The following is a 23994-nucleotide window of genomic DNA, read 5'->3' on the forward strand; positions in this document are numbered from 1 at the left end:
ATGACCTACAAAAAGTTCTTCCCCCTTGGGATGTGTAGAAATTCAGTGTTTTTCTCAACTGAAAATTGCTTTGCTTTTGATGTTGCAATATTTAGACACTTCACACACATTAACAGTAGTTGTGTATAAGAGTTGATTTGTGTCACGAGGCAGAGTTGTGTTGACATTAAGTATATCTCTTCTTTGCTATGAGTAATCTGAACTAAAACAGGATGAAATCTGAACGTGTCAAAATAACATTTGTTGCTTTATTAAAGGATTACAATATTACAGGGGTAATCTAATATATTAATAACCCTACTTTCAGTTATATACAACACATGCTACATCACACATCAGTTTAATGCACATCATACTGTTGTAAAGAAGTGATGAGGTAATAAGGGAAAAAGTGTGCAAGCATGTGCACACAAATGCACAGTAAGTATCATACAGGCTTACTGAAAAAAATTGAACTTCTAGAGGCTTTTGCTCTCCCTCTTATATGCATTCTTTAACTTATATTTTTCATAGTAGCTGCTGTTTTGAAATGGGTGTTATAACAAGCTGTTCTAGAAACCTGTCTCAGAAGAATATTAGAATTATTCCAGTCTGTGTTTCATAGTTGTGACTGACCTCTAAATATAGATGAGTAAATCTGTTTAATAATTTGACAGTAATATGTTATAATTGTGAAATATGGTAAATATAACTTCTCTTGGCTACAGGTAACTTCTTTATATAATTTTCATCTACTGGCTAAGGATATTAAATAGCTTATATATTGGTATCCATCATTTGCCTGCAAAGTTGGATAGTCCCTTTAATTTATATCCAGCCATTTCTGATTACAGAGGCTACACAGCAGGTAATGACTGAAGTCAGGTACAAAATACTGTGACAGTTGTTGCGTAGTATAACATGTTGGCTATACAGCATGTTATATCTGTTGTAAATCTGGATTAATTTCCATATGCAGGTAGCTACTTCATTTTGGTAAGAAAAATCATTAGGGTTTTTAATCTAAAATATTTGAATCAAATGTGAATTCTAATTTATAGGAACAGATTATTAAAAATGCTCAAAGTGAAGGGGAAAGGCTGGATTTATCACGACAGTAATGTTTTGAGTATCTGCTCTCAAAATCAAATTATATAGTACTACCTTTATTCATGGCAGTTAACAAAGATTAAATCAGAATAATCACACTAATGTACATATACCAGCTACACAGTTCAAAGGATACAATTTCCTGTGTCAAATGATTGCTCGTAATAATAATAATAAAACTCTTGCTGTACAGTTTGTAATATTTCCTGTATTTGAGAATATTTATACATAATATAACATACAAAAATATTTAAATGTTGTGGCAGTATTTTTACCATCCAAACTTAATTTACAGGGAATAAAAACCAGAAAGTTTATCTACAGTCCATCTAAACTGCCAGTTCTAAAAGGCTTAATATAACTACTTTGAGTATCAAGAGGTGTTCTGAATGTTATGTCATTTCAGTTCCTTTTTTTTCTTCAGCTTTTTTTCCCTGGAATGATTCTTGAAAATATAATATACAAGCCCTCACATGTTAGCAATAAATGTACAATATCTTACATTCCTCATTTCTGAAAAGATAATTCCAGGTAATAACATCATAGCTTTACATGATTTTTAGAATAAGACAGCAAACCAAGAGAATTATTTCAGTGGAATGTGTTGGGGTTAGGTCTTATCATCATAACAACTTTCTTTAGTGAATATGATCCCCCCCTGAATTCAGCCCAGTATACACCATCCTGATATCGACTGCGGTAGTGTCCTCCACGATACCAAACTCCATTGAGATTTGAATGAGCACATGCATTGTACCACCATCCTCCCTTCTGGTAATGAGCACAATTACCTGCAAAAGAAAGCTCCGATTCAGCCTTAGGAGTAAACGAAAAATATTACAGCAAGCAAGCAAGCTAAGCACAAAACTTTTTTTTTTTTTTTTTTTTTTTTTAAACTGTGTGTTTATACATGTAGATATTATGTGGTACGAGGTGAATTTAGGCTTCTTCAGGAACCAGCTCTGTAGTTAGGTTCTACAGATAGACTCAGTAGTGTTACTCTCCCTTGCTGGAAAATTTGTTTGCATTACTGTCTCAAATAACTTCCCATAGCATATTTTACAGAAATGATAAATATTTCAATGAGAATTTTTGTTTCAGTGTTAGTACATACAAGGGTTGACACATCAGCTTGTGCTTCATAAGGTACTAATTGACAAATCTCTAAAAATGTAATTTCCTTTTTTGTGTTTGACCATAAGTATTTTTCCTTTTTAAAAAAGAAAGGGGGAAAAAAAAGGGGGGGGGGAGGGGGCGGGGAGGTGGGAGCAAAAAAAGCAAGGCAACTGAAAGGGACCTTGTACCTGTGTATACATCATGGTCCCGGTCCAGCGTGGTGAACTGTTTACCATTGTGCCAAGTGAAAGAATCTCCTGCATTGCCATTGTAGCGTCCCAATCTCAACTTGTAATATTCGCTCTCTGGCTCCAGTCTGAAGCTAGCATACTCAGCAAATACTTTTCGACCTGACCAGTCTTCCATTGTTATGAGCAGTTTGTAGTTGCCTTGATTTGTTAACCAATAAATATTTTCTAGTCCAAGCCAATATTCTCCATCTATATTACCGAATCCTTGCTGTAAAGGAAGCAAGAGAAGCATGTTAATATTGTGCATCTGTTTTAGTGGTAAATCTGAGTGTATTCTTAAGTAGAAAACCACAGTAATTTATTTTATAGAGACTTCCTCTTCTTGTGTGGAACACACAAGTTCCTTTTCAAGTAAGCTGTTGGCCAGACTCTAAAATCACCCTTTAAATTAACTTTACCAGTAATTTTTAGAGGGTAGAAAACATTAAACTGCTCACTTGTCCTAACCTTGTATGTCTCCCAGTTCCTGAAAAAGTTGACAGATCCATCCAGCCGTCTCTGAATGACGGTCCAGCCACCAGGGTCGTGCCGTTGATCACACCAGACCTGCATAAGCTGGTTTGTGTTTTCTGGTTTTACAAGATAGATGGAGCTTGTATCATGGCCATCTTCTAATGCTTGTAGACAGTCTCTCCAGGGCCCTGTGTCAAAACAGAAGGACTCTGCATCAAAAGGCAATTGAGCATATCTTTAATGCAAGGCAGTATTTGAATTGGTAGCTTTTTACAGTAGATTTGCTTTTGCTGAATAGTGCGTTTGTTTTTCCTCTTATTGAAGGTACGGTGTCCACTAAGTGTTTTCAGACAGATTCATTTGTTGTAACTTTTATTTCCAGAACATTTCACAATGAATTAGTGATAAAGGTAGATTTAGTTAGTTAGTTAAAAGCAGCTGCACTTAAAACATTGATTATATCTTCAAAGAAACTAAATATAAATTACTCCATGGATAAGTATTAATATTAATTAATTAATATTAATAATTTCCTTTAGAAATCAAAATAGTAAGTTTGACTTTGTTTCTGTCTCTGAGAAATTCAGCTTTTTAGATCCCCCAAAATGTCATTGGTATGGACATTAACAATGGAACCAGCAACATAAATTAAGAATGTAGGTGTTACTGTTGCCACCTTAATAAATGACAGCACAAAATAGAAATGTAAGATTTGTAAGATGGAGTGCCTGCTTACATAGTGAGAGAAATTTTAGATAAATGAGAAGATAAAATACTTCATATTCACAGGAATTACAGATAATGCTCTCCTGTTTTCAGGAGAATGCATTTTTTTCCTTGAGTTTAGTAGAGCCCATAAAGAGCCTACTCTTTTTGAAAGTATCTTACATTAATGATTTTTAAAGAAATTTTATCCAATGGGAAGATAGTTAGATTCCATTTTTATGAGTCTGAGAAATTTAGATATAAAAGATTTAGGAGTCTATGTTGATATCTGCAGATAGTCTCCCCCAGCTGCTTCGCTGCCGAAGCAGAAGAGTGAAGTCAACAAGAATCCTCCGTATTAGAGACCCTTGATCGATTTTTACCCCACACACAAACACTGAAGGAGGAAGGCTTGTCAGATCTTCTCGTGAGGAGTCTTAATGAAGCATATGTTGCTACCAAGAGTAATTTCTCTTGTAAATTATTTCAGTTCATCTACCCTTTTTCATATTCACTATCCAACAGTGGTAATGGTAGTGCTACCCTTGTACTCAGTAAATGAGTTAGTAATAAATTAGTTTTATAGAAACAACCTTGGTGTTGTGGGAGGTTGGGGGTTTTGGGGTCTTTTTAACTAGTTAATCAAAAAATCAGTGTACCAAGAGGCAATCCAAGTTGTTGGTCTGTGGCCATGCTGTGTTGTCCTTGTTTCCTTAGTCATATTCACAGACTAGGAGTGCTGCTTCTAAGCCCCTTCTACATTTCTGTTGTGCCTAACTGTTCAGATTTCTGGCAATTTAGATGTAGATGCAGTATTCAGTGGCACAGTTGCACGGCTTATTATGAGAGGTTGAAGAAGATAAATGTAATGAATGCTGGTAATTTAAATTGCTTTTGTTTATTTTATCACAACGTGTACGTAGTGGCACTTACTAAAAACAAAAAAAGAACTTGTCTGTTCAAAGTAATTATTGAAGAAACTCCTAAAATAGTCAACCACAGATCTTTGATCTTGTCTTCATAAAAATAAATACATAACAGTATATGATGTAGTGTTTACAGCTTTCTAATCTTGAAGTTTCTTTCTAGGCCCCGTGGCAACAGTGCTCTACGGTACATGATTCTTTTCTCTGAAAGTGCTTTAAGATGAACCTAAACTATTATAAATACTTCAAAGCAGAGTTTGCTACTACTTTTCCATGACAGGTGTTTTTTCATCAGATACTAAACTTTCCAAAATTTTGACTAAGGTGTTTAGTCTAAGATTTGTCATCTGCCGTCAGAAATGAAAGGGAACATACTGAAGACAACTGGTCGCAGCACAGATCTCTGTAAGACACCATGGTTAACTCTGCCTCATGAAAAAAATTCTTAATAATTAAGGGATTTTTATCATTTATTTATGTGAGGCTCTTTGTACTTTGTAGCAGCTTTATTTAAACACCTTTAGTAAGAAACCTGTTCAGTGCTTTCTGGAAATACATAGGGACTGTATATCAACCAGAACTCCATCTGCATAGGCACTGAGCCCTTCAAGTATCTCTAGAAGTGATACCAAATTGGTATTACAAAACCCAAGTTGATTCTTATTCAGGGTGATTGGACGATGGTACATAATTCAGATTTGTTTACTGCTTGTTATACTGTTCTTAGCATATTTTCTATCAATTAGTGGATTTTTGCATTTTTTTTCAGTGTCACATTTGCCACCTCTCATTCCTCACATACTAAGGCAATTTTTGGTGAGAGACTACACAGTAGTTAATTGTTTTGTATTCAGTTTCCTTTAGAACTCTTGGGGAATGTGCTTTACTCTTTGCAGTTTGTTAGTATTCACTTCTTTCATTGGCTTTATAACCTCTTCTACCAACATTTCAGTTTGAGATAAATCCTGCAGAGTATCCTCTTTGCCATTAACCTAGTCAACACAGGAACCTCAAAGTGTCCCCTCAATGAATACTCATATCAAAATTAATTTAGATTTTCTACTGTTGCCTTAATTTCTCTGACTATATCTTTTTATCTTTCCCTATAAACTTCTAGTTACGCTTCCTGTTCCTGATGTGTTAGAAATCAGATTTATTATGCCTTTTTTCCTTTTGCAAGTTGTTCTTAAGATTTTAATGTGTCTTTATATTTAACCTGACTCCCTATGTTCTTTTCTTATTTCCTGATTTGTACATGGCTTTAGTGCTTTGAATGATGTTGTCTTTTCTTACAATACTGCTCTTTTACCAAGCTGCTTAGCCATGACAAGATTTGCTGGTCTTCTCAAAGTCTTTTATTTTTGGATGGATGGATAGGTCTGAATTTCCAGTAGGGTATCTTTAAATAGTCTCTATGGTACTTGAAAACATTTTACCTTTTCAGTTAACACTTCTAGTTTATGCATTGGTGTTACAATATTCTGCTATTTTGTGTCATTTGTGTCTCCAAGTTTCTGATTGGCTATTATATCAAATCTTGCTAACCCCCCCCAACTATCTAGTTCTTGGAAATTTTGTTTGTTTGTTTTTGTTTGTTTGCTTTTGTCTCTTTAGGTTTTGGGGGGTTTGTTTTGTTTTGTTTAAGTGGTAATATTTGTTTAGAAGCATATATATGTTTGGCTTAGCCTCACATATATATTTTGGTCTAATATTTCTGTGCCCTGTTTAAATAATCTGTCTTTCAGATTACACTTCAGCATTTCTTACTTGAATTTTGTCCACTACTCCTATCCAAAGATTTTACTTGATGGTACAAAATCTGCGTTACTTCACCTAAAGGGTATATAAGTTTAAACCATCTGCTTCATTAAGCCATAATTATCAGTATGAATATATATTGTCTGTGTTCTTATTATGTATGTTCATTTTTGTATACTACTAACGCCTTTTTTGAAAAACTCTGTGACCATATAAAATTAGCAATACACGGTATGTTAATACTGCATTGACCTTAGCATTACTGTTTGCTGTTTATTATTTAACTATTTAACTTTATTTTTTATAATGCAGCATGGATTTAAAATGTTTACCTAAAGGTTTTATCTGGTAGAGTATAATAAACTGGTTGGTGTGCATGTTTTCCTAGGAATAATGCCTCCTATAACAATTGCACAAGAAAACATGCATTTCGTAATTGATGTAACTGGCTACTAAATGTTTTGTTCCCAGAAAAAGATTGTTGGGTAAGGATGATGAATCAAATTCATTCAGTTTTCACGTTCAACTTCCATTTGTCTTGTGTTTAGTCATCTTCCAATGTTGCACTAGCAAATGTATACAAAGCAAGAGTTTTTTGATAAGCTACTCATGTAAGTCTGTTTTATACAGCAAATGTAGCAGTGCTTCACATAATAGTGTTTGTCCTGTTGTGTGTAGAATTCTGCACTCTAGTAAATTGTTTTTTCAGATCTAGTTTAATTATTTACACTGTGGGCTAAACTTTTTGATGTTATAAACTAACACTCATTGTAGATAAACCACATCTGCTTTTCTGCACGGGCATATTAAAACTTGTAGTTGTTAAGCATTAATGCGTAAAGTAGTTGGGGTTTGGTGAGTCATAGCCCTACATCCCACCCCAAACCTCTGGGTAATAACTCCAAGAAAGGAGTTGTTGTTAGTGTCACAGCTAAACTATTTCATCCTGAAGTCTTTTATTAGGCTTTTAGCTCTTTCATGCAAGTTTAAGGAGCAATGTTCCTAAATAAGACTATAGAAATTTTACTTGGAATTCATATTTTCCTTAATAGAATGGAGTAAAATACAACTGTAGTTATTTTGAACAATCTCTGTTGTTGACTTTAGGTGACTTACTGGCTATTTACTGATTTTGTTGTTGTTGTTAATTTTTCTGTAGAATTTCAGTGTTGTGTACATGTTCAGTTTTGCAGACAGAATTAAACTTACCTAACTTATTCTTTGGGGCATGAGTGGGAAACAAGAATGCAGAAATAAGAATTTGCAGCAAACTATTTATGGATAAAATTGCAAATTCTTCTACTCGGAATCAAAACCAAGTATTTTTTACATTTTCCTTTATTTTTGCAAAGAACCAGCAACAGGAATGTTGGGGTGTTTTGTGTGCCTCATAAAATAAGACTTTCTGGGAAATGCATGGATCAAAGCATGACACTAGTCCTTGCAGAGAAATTAACTTGTCTGTTACAAAGTGTGTATCTCTAAAATTACTTTATATCCAGTGATGATGCCCACATTTTACAATGCATTCTTTCAGTTTCTTTTCTCTAGAACATTTTACCATGAGACTGAGGTTCTTTAATTTATCTACATCATGTTTTTATGATTTACTGCCAATGTTGTTATGCAGTCATCAGCTTTTGTCATCTGGGAGGCAATAGATTATGATGTCTCTGTTGAAATATCCAATGCTTCAAATATTCCTAATAAATTTTTAACCAGACACTAGCTATTCTTCTATACCTTACCTCTCAAATCTGACACACTATTTTTTGTTACTTGGCTAGTTGTTTTGGATTACTTTTGTGAATAAGGAGAAAATATTCAGTTGTACATTTAAATCACACTACACAGTAAATTACAATAGCAGGTAGGGAAAGATACTTCAGACATGACAGGGAAATAGTTCTAAATGACTGTCTTGTTTTAGATCATAGTCATAATAATGTTTTGTTCTGAAGTACCTTCCTCTGAGTGTAGGCATAGGAGTCTAGTGTCCTAGGATTGCATAAAGTCATTACAGAAAGGGTCACTGCTCTGAAGATTTTAAATTATAAGTAACTTAAGAAGTAGGTTGTTTCAAAAGTATTCATGTAGAAAAAAGATGAGCACTTTATTTTATGGTAAGTGATGTGTGTAGAACTCTCTTAAGTTGGTTAAATTCATTTCTGTGGCAGTTCTTATGCTCTCCAATTCAGATTGCTGTTTTGTGACTGAGGTAAATGTGACTGTGCCAGTCATATTATTGGTTGGCCAGCAATAACAGATATTGCCCCCTTTTTAAAAAAAAAAATTGGGGAGCAATTGTGTAAAATTTCTTTATAGTGTATGTGCTGCTGTTAGGAGAAAAGGACAGTTCTTTTACTAGATACATCTGTCTGGTAATTAGTGTTTTTATAATAATAAAATGTAAATCTTCCTTCTGAAGTATAAGTATGCTTTACAAACAATGGTCATCTTATCTTCCCTTGAAAAAGTGAGAGCATCCTGACTTTCAGATAGGTAGTTTTGATAAAATCACCTCTAGGGAGTCAAGCAGGCCTTTGAGAAATAGTACCTTTGTAACCTGCGCAGTACCTGTTCACTGGCACAAACGTATTTAGCTACAAAAATACTTTTGTAGTATTGGATGTATAGGATGAAGACAGAGCTGTATAATGAAGAGACCACACATTTATGTTTACTGTAAAGACGAGAATAGGTTTTGATAACCGATTGTGTGAGGTGTATTGTATCGCTTTGGACTTGCACCCACCTTTGCCAAGTTGAAGAATGTGAAATAAGTTTTTAAAATTGTGTCTGTGATTTTGCTAACCCAAACCACATGATTACTCTCCCAACCCTGTCTTTTTGTCTTGCATCTCCTAAATTTCTGTCTTCCGCAGTCATTAATTCTGTTTGGATTCTTTAAAAAATTCTCTAATCATATTTTATTTCTTGACCTTAACTCAAACAATTAAGTTGTAGTAAACAAAATATTTTCTCAAATTTTTTTTTTTCATGTGTAATTTAAAAAAAAGAAAAGGGAAGGGGGCTAGGATTAGAATCATAGAATGGTTTGGGTTGGAAGGGACCTTTAAAGGTCGTCTAGTCCAACCCCCCCGCAATAAGCAGGGACATCTTCAACTAGATCAAGTTGATCAGAGCCCTGTCCAGCCTGAACTTGAATGTTTTCAGGGATGAGGCATCTACCACCTCTCTGGGCAACCTGTGCCACTGTCTCACCACCCTCGTTGTTAAAAATAATTTCTTCCTTATATCTAGTCTGAACCTACCTTCCTTTAGTTCAAAACCATTACCCCTTGTCCTATCACTACAGGCCCTACTAAAAAGTCTGTCCCCATCTTTCTTTTAAGCCCCACCCCCCCACCCTCCTTTAAATATTAAAAGGGCACTATAAGGTCTCCCTGGAGCCTTCTCTTCTCCAGGCTAAACAACCCCAACTCTCTCAGCCTGTCCTCACAGGAGAGGTGCTCCAGCCCCCTGATCATCTTCATGGCCCCCCTCTGGACCTGCTCCAACAGGTCCATGTAATTGCTCTTATGAATTAGAGTTTCACCTAATTCTGCTTTGCACTGATACTTTCACACTGCATAATGTTTCATGGAATGAGATGTCATATTCCTAGCTCTTATATATGCCTTTTATGGATTTGGTGAGACTCAGTAATCATCCGTAGTGCTTAATGGGGAACAGGAAGCTTGGATCCTTGTAGCTTTTAATTAATTTAAAATCATTAGTACAAATCAAAGGGAAATGAGATTTGGTTTAAAACAGTGAAGTAACTTAAGCCTCACTTTCTCTGCAGTTTATGTGCATAATTAACTTAAATGTTGTTTGGTTTTTGATACTTGTTGCCTGCCTCTTCCAGTGAGTTACCAACTTGCAACTGTATCTGTTGGGAGAAGAATACAGCAGATAAAAAATATATAGCAAGCTTTTGGAATCTGTTAGGGATAGGTTTTTCATAGATATCTAAAATAGAGAAAGCAAAAAAACATGGGATAGATTACATTTGATCCTAGTAAGTAGGGAAGAACTGATTGAAAATGTGAAATGGAAAGCAGTGTAGGTGATCTTAATCATGAAGTAATGGAGGCCACAGTTCTTAGGAAAGAAAAGTGAAAAGCAAAACAAAGAAAATGAACTTAAATACAATAGACGTCAGCAAATTCAGAGAATGTGCAGAGAAAATGCTTTAGACAGTTAGTCCAAGAGAAGAGTTTACAAGTTTGTTAAAGAGTCTCTGAGGACACTTCAATAGATTTTGCTGTTGTAGAAGGTGGCTCGGGAAAATGGTAAGAAACTGACCTGGCTAAATCATGACCTTTCCGGTAGCTTTGAAAACATGAAAAAAGCTCAGATTAAGTAGATGCTAGCTCAAAGTATTAGGCATGGCTGGTTGTTCATGGGGTTGGTTTGTTTATTTAACAAAACAACAACAGCAAAAAAACTCCAAAAACAAGTGTGGACAAAATGTACAAAATGAAATAAAGCTACTGAGAGTAGTAAGACTGTACTAAGTCTGTGATCAAGGGAAAATACTGGTCTGCTACTTTGTGAGGAAGGAGAGCCGTCAACAGATTAAACTGAGAAGGCATTTAATATTTTTCTTCCATTTTGCTTCAGTTTTCATTGCACAGGTTGGCTAGGATCACATGGTTAGTACAGCCAGGAGCTTTGGCAAAGGTTGAGAACTCAAGACATAGTACAGAAAGGATTGGATAAAATATAGGTGGATTTTTTTCCAGTGGCTGGGCAGTTGTGGTGGTGGTGAGTTTTGTTAGGTTTGTGGCATGTTGGTTGTGGGTATGGGGGGCAAGGGATGTGTTTTTGTGGGTTTTTCATAGTTCATTCCAGACACCTGGCTGAACCATCATTTACAGCATTAATTGTGGAAAGGGATTTTGTTTGAGATGTGCTTTGTGAGTGAAGAACATTCTGGAGGATGAGAAAAAGGTACTAAATGTTCCTTGCCCCAAAAGAAAGGCGGGGAGAGGGGAGGAAGATGCCCTGGAAGTGAAAGGTTAAATAGCTTAACCTCAGTTGCTGGAAATTCGCTTGAACAAATCAAAACTGCTGCAAACAAGAAAATAAGGAGGGAAATTAATATTATAATGGATTTGTGCAGCAGAAATGTGAGAATTCTTTTTCTGGTTAGTTATATAGATAAGGGGGAAGTAGCAGATGTCAAATCTTATCTTAGAGTCATGGACTTTGGAAGGCATCTCTGGAGACCAACATGAAAAATAACTGGATAAGCAGCACTTCTTCATGTGAGGGTCTAGGGGTTCTACAGGCTTTCAAGTTGGTTATCAGTCAATGTTTTACTTTGCAAAGAACAAAAATGCTGTAAAAGTACTATACGCATGAAGTAACTTTTCTATTCTGCTATGTGATGGTGAAGCCTCAGCTCCAGTTAGGGTACTTAAAGAGGAGGGTGTGGACCAATTAATGAGTTTTCAGAAGAGTGTAAGAGGAAGGGGAAAGGTCTTAAAAGAACACTTGAAAGACATTTCACTTACAGAAAGGTAGGGAAATACTGTACTAAGCTTGAACCTACTTTGAGATCAAAGTCAAAATGTAATTACTGAAGAGGCCATCCTGTAGTGTATTGCTCCAAAGAAATTGTAGTAGACCTGATCTTCTCCTGATTAACATAGAACATTAGAATCACAATATTTTTGGCCGAGGTTCTGCATGCCACAATGCAAGCTGCAAGCTTTGGTGAATTAATCTCTGGCAATATTGTGAAATAACTGCTTTGTAGCAAAGTGTTTAGAGACTGTGTTTAGACTGAAACACCTGCTCAGGTTTCTTTCATTGTGGATATTTCCATGGAGAAATGTCTTTTTTTTTTTTTTTAAATGTGGCAGTTGCATTATTTGATAATTCTTAAGAGTTTGACAATGTCATTTGGAAAATGTTACCAATAGTCTTGGAATATATTCTGAGTGCAGTTCATGAGCCTTAGTTTCAGATGTCTGTGGGTCCCCTATCTTTTTCTGAAGCAAGTACATGTTGCCCACACACTGAAGAACAGAATTCTCTTGTATGGGACACATAATACTTACTTGAACTATTTTTTTTAAATATGTGGGACCGTAGGTGAAACTGGATTCTTTACCTGTCATTTCTTTATCATGTAGATCAATTGATCTCTAATGCGATTTCAGATGCCTCTAATCTGGCTTATGGCAGAACTCCCAAGACTCTTACTGAGGGCTGTATAATATCCCTTACTATTCCACCACTTGCTTCCCTTTGCTCATGTCTTAAGAGTGCAAGTGCCCTGTGTGAGGTACAGAGCAGATACGTATTCCTTTTTGAGTTACACAAGCACAAAAATTATCACATGCTAGATCAACAAAGTTGTAATAACTTCATAAATCTTTACACAAAAAGTGTCAAACCCCTTCAGATGTCATGAATTTTAGCAGTTTGGTCTTGGGCACAGGCAAATAAAATTTAGATGGTTGACTGTTTATTAGTAATAGTTTTCTGCAGCTCCTTTATCTCATACATGTAATATAAATGGTGGGTTGGTCTTGGCAAAGTAACATGAGAAAACTCTGTCAGGCTAGTGTGTCCAAATCTGTTAGACATTCAGAGTTCATTTTTTTTGCTTTCTTTTTGTGCTTGTACTACAACATGTATATTAAAAATACACAAGATAGATACACAGACAACGTCAGATCTAAGAAATCTCAGTTAGTTCAAAGTAATTAACTTGCATTTATTTTGCTAAATAAATAAATTCTGTCTGCATTTTTGATATTACAATGAAAATGTTGTCCAATGCATATTAGCATAAACTAATGTAGACATATCAATAATATTACTTACCAGATGGTTTATCAGTTGAAGTTGGAATACTAGTAACTGCAGGCATGGTTGGTAAGGTAGGTGGCAGAACCTTTAAGTTCTGATCACTCTGAATCTCATTAGTAGATATCTGGTTAATAATGCGATTGTAAGTAGGAGGCTGGTACACTTTATTTGGTGGCTGTGGAGTTTGTGGCAGTGGCTTTACGGATGGCATTCTTTGACAGTGTTCTTCCAGTTGGGCAATTATTATTGACTGATTATTGGCAATTGACATCAGATGTTGGTACTTGTGCTCTAAGTCTTTGTATTTGTTTGCAAGCTGCAACATATCTGCAGTTTGGTTCAAAATCTTATTCTCAAGCTGAGAAAGTTCTAAGGCATTGTCACGTTTTCGGATAATTTCATGTAGTAACTGCATATAGAGTTGTGTGACACGAGAATTCATATTTCTGCTCTCTTTTCTTAAGAGTTTAACCTCATTAACAATCCCACCATCCACCTCTACCAGTTGCTGGAGAGTTTCTATTTGTCTCTTTTGTTTAAGAAGTTCATTGTTAAGTAACTGTAATTCTTGTTTATTTACCCTGTTTTCAAGTAGAACTTCAGGCTCCTTAGAATTAACACAAATGGCACCTGTCACTCTCTGTTGAGGTACAATAAAGGTGTAAGTGCATTTGTCCTGTGGGTCACTGGAACGCTTATATCGGTTCATATAAATGAATTCTTGTTCTGCTTCCTCGTCATTGCCTTCAAATTCCTGTGTTTTGCTTGCAGTAGCTCCCACAACAGCTATTAGCATTAAACAGATGAATCTTGTTGTCATCATGATCCTCTAGTTCTGATCAAATATTCTTCTGCAAATAACTTTTTAAACTCTGTTTTAAAATAAATTTAACAGTAAGTAACAAATAGGAAATCAATGCAAACTTACAACTGATAATCTGTTTTAAAACTTACAAAATATTGCATAGCAACTAGTATGTCTGTGTACAAATGAGATATTTTTCTTGCCCAGCATGAACTTATGTTGGCTGAAAGGGACATCAGGGGGAATAGTATCATTCTATGGCCAGAACCGTAGTTACTAGCTGATAGTTTGTCTAAAGCCTGCCAAGAACCACAAGAAACTAAGTAATAAATACCAGGATTTGAAGAGTCCTTTCTTCTAGGCAAGTACCACAAAACTTTCCAAGATTGGTGTTTCCAATTAAATATGAATTACATTTTCATTTCTTACAGTTACAAATATAAATGTAAACAGAATGTAAGTTAATATGTGCTGTTAAAAAGTTCTAAAAATAGCAACTAGCTCATTTGCAGTATTTTATAACTGCATGTGTATTGCAGGAGATATAGCTTAGGTGAAATGTAACAATTTTACTTTAGTCAGCAGTACTGAACCTCAGAGTTTAAAAAAAAAAAAAGGAAAAACTTACTCTACATTAGTCCTTAATAGTCATAAATTAAGAACTCTACTGCCCAGTTATCACAGACAGTAAAATCTGTTGTTTTTCCAGACTAGTAGAATTTACAACTAAAATATTTATCGTGACTCTCACTGGACATTGTCTTTATGCTCAGCCTGGTCATTTCACTTCATAGTCCCTTCTTGGAAGGGGAGAAACACATGCATATGTGCATGGTGGACAAAGAAGACCCCAGCTATTAAAATTAGCTAGTAGTGTTTGTTGACATACTGCAACAGTAGCCTTTTGGTGAAATTACGCTTAGTTCTCAGAGCAGATTCATATTCCAAGGTGGAAATTTCAGGCCATCACAATCTCTTAAAAAATAAGTCAATACCAGAACTTCATAGGCAACAGTTGTTTTGGAAACATGAGCTTAGGATTGTCACTACTGCCAGGAATGTCCTTATCACAAATCACTCTCTTATCAGCTGCTTGAACAGCACTTTGATATTGTGTATTTCTAACAGCTTTTTGTTGTTGAATTTTAATAGGCATGTGTATATATAACCTAGTTTTCTTAAAATAAATGGGGGGGGAGGGGGCAGTATGGAGCTTTTTCAGTGTATAAAGCCTGCTTGATACTTTTTAAATCAAGGTGGTGTTACCATCGTATTTTTCTTTGCATGTAAAACATTGCATGTGGAATAACTATTCAGTGTTTAAATAACTGTCACCTTACTGCTTGGTCATCTTCAGTACAACGAAATTTTTTAAATGATGTGAAATAGTAGTAACAGCTGGGAGAAACTGGCATGAGTCCAGCTGAGCGCAACCAACATGGATAGGTAGATGCTGGCAGACCTGATGTATGAGGGGCAGCAGAAAGAGCTAGGTTTGTTTAGCTTCCAGAAGAGAAAGTGAAGGAGACATCTGACTGCTGTCTTCAACTACTTAATGGCTGTTTTTAGAGAAGATGGATTCTTTTTGGAAGTGCACAGTGACAGTGTAATGGTCAATGGATACAAATTGCCTCAGGAAAAATTCGTTTTGGGTTTTAGAAAAAAAGAATTTCACAATGAGGGTGACCAAGGACTGAGCAGTCACCAAAAGAGGTGGTGAAATCTCCATTCCTGGAAATATGTAAAGTTTTGATTTAGGCAAGGCTCTGAGCAGCCTGATCTAATGTTGAAATTAGCCATGCTTTGCAAGACAAAGGTGAGGTCCTATCCAATCTGAACTGTTCTATGATCCTAGGCAGCTGCTGACTTTTAAGAAATTTTTTTTGGAGTATCACGGCAATGATAGATATGCATGCTTAAATAATTATTCATACTAAGAAGAGATACGGTTGTCAGTCATTCACATTTTTCTGGTGTTTTGAAATAAACCATAGAAGTTTCTGTAAATGCTTCTGTAAATGATTCAAACAAAAGTGACCAGGACTTGGTCCTTCTTAAAGTTTTTGGATATACATTTTTGCCTCAGTTTCTTATTTGGAATAAACTCATTTTCATTTTGCAAACGAAAAGAAATTGTACTTTACAGAACTTGTCAAGAATCTTGAAAACTTGTCAGATAAAAGTTGGGAGTTTGACATGCTTTCTGTAAGTAAAGGAATGTTATTTGGAGCCCTGGAAAACAGGGAACATAAATTCACCCCAGACAGCTTTAACTTGCATAATCAGCATTTGCACAGCAGGTCACACTTAGAAACCCTGGCAGTTTTCCAGGCCTCATACTTCTGCACAGATGGACTGGTTTTGCAAATGTCTCACCTACATATAGGTGTAAAATGGGTTTTATTTCACTGTTTGAATTGAAATATCTTTTTCCCCCCTCAAAAACTGTAATTATTGTGACCACTGAAAAGAAACTGATTTTTTCTTCAGAGTTCACTTGTGTCTTTGTTACAGCATCTCATGTCTTTAACTGAGTGCAGGATTTGGGGTGCACATTCTTTTCCAGGCTGAAGAAATAGAGTAACACGTAACAGTTCGATTTTTTTTTTTCCCTCCAATTTTTTTAAGAACTGTTTAAGAAAAAAATGGAACAGAGTCATCAGCCTCATCTTAACATAGCAGTTCAAACATCTTTCACAATAAAATAGAATAGACTATTTCTGTTGGAAGGGACCTACAACAATAACGTAGTCCAACTGCCTGACCAATTCAGGGCTGACCAAGTTAAAAGCCTGGTATTAAGGGCATTGTCCAAATGCCTCCTAAACACTGACAGGCATGGGGTGTCGACTACCTCTCTAGGAAACCTGTTGCAGTGTTTGACCACTGTTTGCAGAAGGTAAGCCATCAGTGAATGACATCAGCATGATTAGACTGTGCTGAAATGCTTCTCTCTCATGATCTTGCCTGCATGTCACCTTTTCTAAGGTGTTCTTCCTATAAGAAAAAACATTGGAAGGAAAAGTACATTGGTAAGAGAATGCTCCTGTACAAATAGAAACAAGAACGATACTGTCTTCAGATGTCCTTCTTCCTGCAGAGTCTGTTTATGAAGTTATCTCTTAAGTCTTTTACTGTCTGTATTTGTTCAGCTAAAAAATAAAGTGTTCAGAATGAGGCCTATTTGTTGCATACTGTGATGGATTACATAACATAAATGGCATTTCTTCTTTTCTGCAGTTGGATTCAAATGAAGTTCATAACCAACATGCTTGTTTGAACAATTCTCAATGATTAATCTTTCAGGGAGAAAAAAGGTTGCTGGAGGAAGTGGGGGGGGGAAGCCAGAGAAACAATTTTAAGGAAGGACTTAATGCTTTTTAATATCTCCCTCTTCTTTTCGAGTAGGAGAACATCAGATTCCTAGGGCATCAGAATTCCTTCCCATGGGAAAGGAAGATCTTATTTATTTGATGTTTAGCACACTAGCTTTCAGTTTTCTTCTGTTGCACTTATGCCAAGTAATTGCTCATACTCTTCGTACTTAACTAGTGCCGTTGCTTGCTGATCACTCGGTTCTTCCTGTTTCTCTGGCTTGGCCCCCCTCTTCCTCTCCCCTTCTCCCAGTAGCTCTTCTGCAGTGGACTGGGAGGGAACGATATTACTGGGGCTGTATTTGTCCCCAGTGCAAAATTCCACTTGGGTGGCTGTAGACATTTCAACCTCACCATTGCACAAAACTACATGATAGAAGACCATGCTTTCAGGTTTGGTACAAATTTTCTTAATGACTGGAATACAGCATGTCTGTCTTTTATCCTTGTGCACACTGACAAAACTTCAGCAAACAAGCATACAAACAAAAAACAGCAGAAGTGAAAGCAGCACACTTAAAAAGAAAGATAGGTGTAATTTTAATTAAAAAAATATTGAAGTAATTTCATTTCTAGATTGTGGCTGTTCAAGATTTGTGTACTCCTAAAAGCACTTTTCATGGGAGTTAAGACAAACTTGCCCTAGTGCAGATGCACCTAAACCCAATTTTGTGTATGTTTAGCCTACCTGGCAGTATATATTACTTTATTCAGGCAAAATAGTATTTTTTTTTCTGTTTGTCTTTTGCCAGTGTTTAACTGCATCTGTATGAAAACTTTTGGCGGCACTGTTGTGTGGGTTATAATCTTAGTATTTTTCATACTCCTAGCCAGCATAAGGACTTTGGTTAAAATTTCAGTTTGTAGACCAAATGTTGGCCTATCTGTGTATATAACTGGAAGGAGGTAATAATAAGTTGGTTTCTTTGCTCACTCATTGTTTCCCCAACTGAGGATGTTCCCATGATCTGGTGAAAAAAAGAGGAAATAAACTTTCTGAAAGGGATATTGGATGTTTCAGCATTTGATGTTTTTCCTGTCCCTTAAAGGGAAAAAGTAAATAAAATCTTTCTTCGGCTTTGCTTTGAAATATTTTTCTGTCCTGTACTCTGTCATGCTTATATGGGACTTTTGGTTAGTCAAAATATGTTACCTTTTGATTGTTATGAATATCTTGAAATTTACATGTGATATTTCAACAAGATTAGATTATTTTACCATTTAAAATTATACAGGTGTTTCACATCCTATAGTTTAATCACCATTGTGATCCTGTAATGATAACGGTTAAAAATATTTCTATGTGCAAAGTATTACTGTTTGGCAAATGTTCACTTTTTTTTTTAATCAGCTTGCCTTAAAAGGAAGCATTAAAGGTAGCAATGTCAGCATATGATCTTTTTTTTTTAAGCTACTTATAACAAAATACACATTTCATTGTGGATATTCCAACATGTATACCTTTTTTCATTATTTGTCGGTTCTGATGTCATGCTTCAGAGTGTCTAATTTTTACAAAATAGACTGATTAATTATCTCTTTCATGTTTTATGAAATATTTTACCTATCCTTGGGATTTTTGTGTATAAAAGAGAATGAAGGTGTGTCTCCATCAGATGAAGAATATGACTTGTGATAACATAATAAAGTATCATTAAGCTTATTTGAAAATGCTACCGGTAGCCTTTCAATGCTAGGGCTGTTTCTGTTGGATGAAATTTGTTCATAAAATAGATGTTTGCAGTATTACTCTGGAAGGAAAGGAGTTTATGAAAGCCTGATTACATACTGTCAACACTATTGTATCTAGATCTAAAATGGTTTTGCAATGTTGAGTCTTTCAGCCACTGAGAGACTGGCATCTTGTCTCTGGGAGTTTATACTATGTTCTTTTTGCAACTACACTTTTCAGTATTGTGCAAAAAAAAGAGCTGAGACTATAGGAAGACCACTGGATGGTAGCTGAGCACTGAACTTTATTATGCTTTACTTTGGATTACAAGTCAGTTCAAGGAGGAAGCGTTTTGATTTTTAAGGAAGACATCACCTGTACTATAGCATTTTAAAGAAATACAAAAGCAAAATAATGATCTGTGTAAATCTTGTGTGGAAAACCTTAACTAAGACAAATGTGGAAAATAATTGCCTGGATTTCATACCAGAATATAAATTTTGTATCTTGAATGTATTGGTATGGGTTACTCTTACAGATAAGGAACATAGAAGAACCCAGTAGGTAAAATCCGTAGAATTGCTTCTTGCTGCCACTCTTTGTTTTTCTATATATAGTAAACTGTTATTAAGCCAGAGGACTGTTGGTATGAAAGTGTGATGCACTGAGCTATGTAAATGCAGGTCTTGTACAAGTGATACATGACACTGTGTCTACCCTTGGAGACTGCTTTACAGAGAAGGCAATTTTCTGTGCTAAAACTAGGATGTTACACAAGGGGATTTCTGGGGACTTGAATAACTATTTGAATTGCAGTATAGTTGAACTTATTGCAAAGATAATCTAATTAAAAAAAACACTACCAATTTGGTTTGAGGAGCTAATACATCAGAACCTGGTATATGATGAAGACAGCAGCAATTCTCACTTCAAAAAGTTAGAATAGATTTTTAGTGTCTTGTATGTTGCAGCTCAGGAACTAAGGAGGCATTTTTAGTTCTCTTGGGCTGCAGTTATGATAATCATTGCAAACAAGGTGAAGGAGTAGGTCTCCTATGCGACTTTTTACACTTAAGCAGGAGTGCTCAGTAAGCTGTCAAAATAAAATAGGAATTCTCCATTTAAGTCATTGTATCTTTGGGATAATGATTTGTTGTTTTTACAACAAACTGCTACCATTTTCTATCATTGTCACTCAACCTCCCTAAAAAGGCTCCCAGAGTATTATATTCCTTAGAAAGTTGGTGCCAGAATTCGGGGGATTACTTTTTTATTATTTCACTCTATTTTCTGTATATGGTTTTATTTCAGTGTCATATTTTCTTGTGTGTTTTTTTTGGTTTTTTTTTTTTAATAGGTGACTCATCTCATTAAGGAGTGGATAGGCAAGGTCCAGCACTCACAATTTATTCCCATCCTTGTAAATTGCTCTCACTCAAGGGTTTGTAGTCTAGAGGTTGGATTGTTAAGAGTGCGTGCAGGTCTAACATGCCAGAATTGAATGCACCATAATTAAACTGATACTTCAGAGCCTTTTAGAAATAACCTGGATAGGTGAAAAAACACATATCTAAGAAGGATGAGATACACACTTTTTGCACAACACTGATACTTTCTGACATTTCCCTGTATGGTTGTTTTGACTTAGAAGAAAAAAGTAGCAGTGATATCCTACATACAGATGAGTTTAGCGTAGGAAAACAAATCACTCTGTTACAAAATTCAGTTCTGTGGGTTAGTCAGCTCTTGTGTGCTGGTCATATCTAATATAATGAGGCTAGCAGTCATTTGATGGGCTGGGATGGCTTTTCCTACACACCTTACATGCTATGGTACCTTTTGTGCAGATTCCTCAAGCCTTTAGACATATAAATGAAGGCACGTTCACAAAAGGCATAGTGTTAGCTATTACAGCATTTATTCTTGAAAAGATAAACTATTTTATTTGATTGTGAATTAATACATAGTTTGGTAATTGTTCATTCTAAAGAAGAAACATGAAAAACTGGCAACAAATCTTCACTGTTTCTTTAATACTTTTGTCTGGTATTAAAAGGAGTTTTTAGATTAGTGCAGTTTTACATTTTAATTGGATTATAAAAGCAAATGGAGCAAGGGTGTCAAAAATGTAAAATCCTACTATGAAAAGATCAGAGGGTTTGGTTTTGTTTTTTGTTAACAAACACTAGTTTTTGCTTCTGCAGAGTCCTTTGATAGTCAGTGTTTGTGGACTTACAGTTAGCTGACATGTTCCAGGCACCAGGCCAGTAATATGATCTGGATTTCACAATATCATTGTGATAAGATAGAGAAGCATGAATTTTCTGAAGCTGCTTTCTTTCTTACTCCCTGCCCCTCTTCTCAGAGCTCATGCTCTGTTCTTACTCCTTCTCCCAAACATTCTGTTGCATGGAATTATATTAATCCATCCTCTCAATTTTTCAGGTAGTCTTCATATTTAATGTGATTTATTAATTTTTGCTTTTTTCTAAGGAGAGGGACTTCCACTGGTACAGGTTTTCTTTTAGAATTAACTCGTGCAGTTTCATTTTTAGATGAAGATTACTGCTGTGAAAAACCTGAACACTGATTTTTTTCAGTTTTGTTAAAAGGAAACGGCAATTCACAGTGAAAATATAGCACAGTAGTATCCATGCCACATGTATTAGGAAAAGCTTTAAAGTTTTGTATGAAGTTTTAAAGAAAATATAATAGGGGATAGGGAAGGGCTGACACATAATAGCATGCAGTTTCAGTTATGAAAACATGATGTAAAACTAAGCTGAAAAAATTTAACTCCAAACTTCTGGGGGGAATAATGATTTTTGGTTTTTTGCCACTAGTTATTTGATTCCATTGTTAGCAGTGCCACACTGACAGAAACCAATTAATTGCTTAGATACTTTTATTATAATGCATTTTATACTCAGCTTTTCTGTCCACTTAAAATTGAGGTGAAATTCTGGTTCAAGCACTAGTTCCTTATTCTTAAAAGGAAATACTTTTTTCACTGAGGGGAATGGATGACTAAAGAAACACTTCAGAATGTGAGAGTATCTTAATTAGGTCTTGGAGAACTTTTGTTTTGAAATACTATGAAGTGCTGCAAGAAACTTCAAAAGATTATGTATCTTTCGCTGCCATGTAACTTTTTTCAAGTTTTTGCAAAAGATAGGGTTTTTCTAGTTAAAAGAAGTACAAATTTTCTTTCTGGATTACCAAGAATTTTAGTCATGTTGTTTGTGGATTGTTCTTTGTGCTTTACTAAAGTTCTGTCATAGATGTGGAATGTAATTATTGAGAGCGCGCACTGCTTTTGTTGTTGCTTCCCTCAACAGTGGCCTCACCTTATTTTCACTTAATCCAATCACTACCAAAAAGTGCTCATACTGTGTGTGCTCATATGTGTGTGTGCACATTGTCCATAACAGCCCTTAAACAGATTCACATTTTAATAAATGTGACTCATTTTGCCCATGAAAAATAGTTAGATCCTATAGTAAATATTTAATGCTTACACAATGGTATTCATACATGCTAGGCTCTTTTTTAAAATGACATTTTTACAAAAATCTTTCAAATATTTATTTATAGACTCTATTGAAGTTCCAGGAACTTTTGTATCTCCTTGATCAGACATGAGTGTAAGAAAGACTGAATGGAGATTTCATAATTTTTAACACAGGTAGTCCTTTAGAAAAGTTACCACAGAAATTAGTATGTCCTAGAAAGTCTGTTGAAAAGTATATGCATTTTCAGTGAGTTTGAGGAAGCGTGAAGCCCAAAGTTACATGTAGAATTAAATAAGATTAAAAAAAGATTTCATATTCTTGAAAATAATGGCAAGGAGGCTTTTCACTGCCTAGCATCATAAAATGTCTCAGCTATCTTTACGGCCATATTTTAGTATGTTTTTTCCTTTTTTTTCCTCCTTTTGCCCCCAATAAAAAAAAAGCCCAGGCTTGCTGCGTTCTGTTAGGGAGCAGTAACGACTTTGACAAGCTTACACACTCGCTCCTGCGAGAGTCCGGCTGGCTGGCTTTGCAAAGCAGTCAGTCTTTGGACCCTGGACGGACAAGACCAGCTGCATACTTTAAACGCAATCCATCGGTACTATCCGTGCTTACCCCGTCTCCTTTGGCTTCTTTCTTCGGTCCTTTACAGTCCTCTCACCGAAGGTTTCCAGAACAGCTCGTCCACAGGAGCTGTGACATCTCTCTTGGCTGGTCGTGTCAAAAGCGTAACTCGTCAGTGACCTGACGTCTACAGCTGGGCAGCCCCGTGCGCCGTGCCGGGGTTAGAGAAGGGAGTAACGAGCGGCTCTGCACAATTCCTGCTTTCTCTTTCTCCCTTTTTCTTCCTCAAGACTTCTCGCAGCCTGGCTGCCCGGGCTCGGCCCCGGAGGCGCGGGGAGACCTTCCGCGGGGGAGCGGGCAGAGCTCGACGCTCGCCTTTCAAAGCCTGGAGTCCATCACTCCGCGCGAGGCTGAGGCAGCCTTACTTGAACTTCAGCTCCTTTGTGGCAGGCTTACGTCCTGGTAGGGGAAAGAAACGCGAGCCCGCACTGAGCTGACACGTTCTGGTTGGACAACCTTCCTTCCTCCTCCCACAAGCGCCGGGGTTCCACCAGCGGCAGGCGCCCTCGGGCTCCCTCCCCCCCCCCGCCGCCGGCAGAGGGGCTGCCCGGGCCCGGGCGCGGTGACCTCACGGCTGGCGGGGGGCGGGGCCGGGCGGCGGCGGCGGCGGGCGCTCCTCCGCGCCCTCCGCGCCGAGGGGAGCCGGGTTCCGCCGTCGGCCCTGTCGTCACGGCGCTGGCCGCGCTGAGGGGCGGCTCGGCGCGGGGGTTTCTCTCGCTGAAGCGCCGTCGTCGGCCGTCACGAGCTCTGGCTCGCGGCACGAGCCGGAGCGGCGGAACGGCTGTGCGGCTGCCGCTGCGGTGGTCGGTGACGGTCCGGCGGGAGAGCCGCCTGCCCGTTACGTGTGAAAACGTTGATCTGCAGAGTTAGGAAGAAAC

The 23994-nt window shown here is 36.7% G+C and overlaps 2 protein-coding genes across 9 annotated transcripts in view; one reads left to right on the forward strand and one right to left on the reverse strand.

The window, feature by feature from the left end:
* RALGPS1 (Ral GEF with PH domain and SH3 binding motif 1) overlaps nucleotides 1-23994 on the forward strand; it is a 133597-nt gene that overhangs the window by 48406 nt on the left and 61197 nt on the right. The gene's annotated exons all lie outside the window — the stretch shown is intronic.
* On the reverse strand, nucleotides 229-23733 carry ANGPTL2 (angiopoietin like 2). 2 transcript variants are annotated; one of them, XM_069771491.1, is made up of 6 exons: nucleotides 23108-23733; nucleotides 16789-16931; nucleotides 13145-14001; nucleotides 2904-3097; nucleotides 2394-2664; nucleotides 229-1880 (listed from the first exon to the last, which is right to left on the reverse strand). In XM_069771491.1, the coding sequence occupies exons 3-6, from the start codon at nucleotides 13950-13952 to the stop codon at nucleotides 1681-1683; spliced, it is 1473 nt and encodes a 490-aa protein (XP_069627592.1). In that variant the 5' UTR covers nucleotides 13953-14001; nucleotides 16789-16931; nucleotides 23108-23733; the 3' UTR covers nucleotides 229-1680. The 2 variants fall into 2 exon arrangements, with proteins under 2 accessions (XP_069627592.1, XP_069627591.1); XM_069771490.1 differs by lacking the exon at nucleotides 16789-16931 and having other exon boundaries at nucleotides 23108-23717.

This window comes from Haliaeetus albicilla, chromosome 26, assembly GCF_947461875.1.
Source record: "Haliaeetus albicilla chromosome 26, bHalAlb1.1, whole genome shotgun sequence".
In the NCBI taxonomy this organism is placed as follows: domain Eukaryota; kingdom Metazoa; phylum Chordata; class Aves; order Accipitriformes; family Accipitridae; genus Haliaeetus; species Haliaeetus albicilla.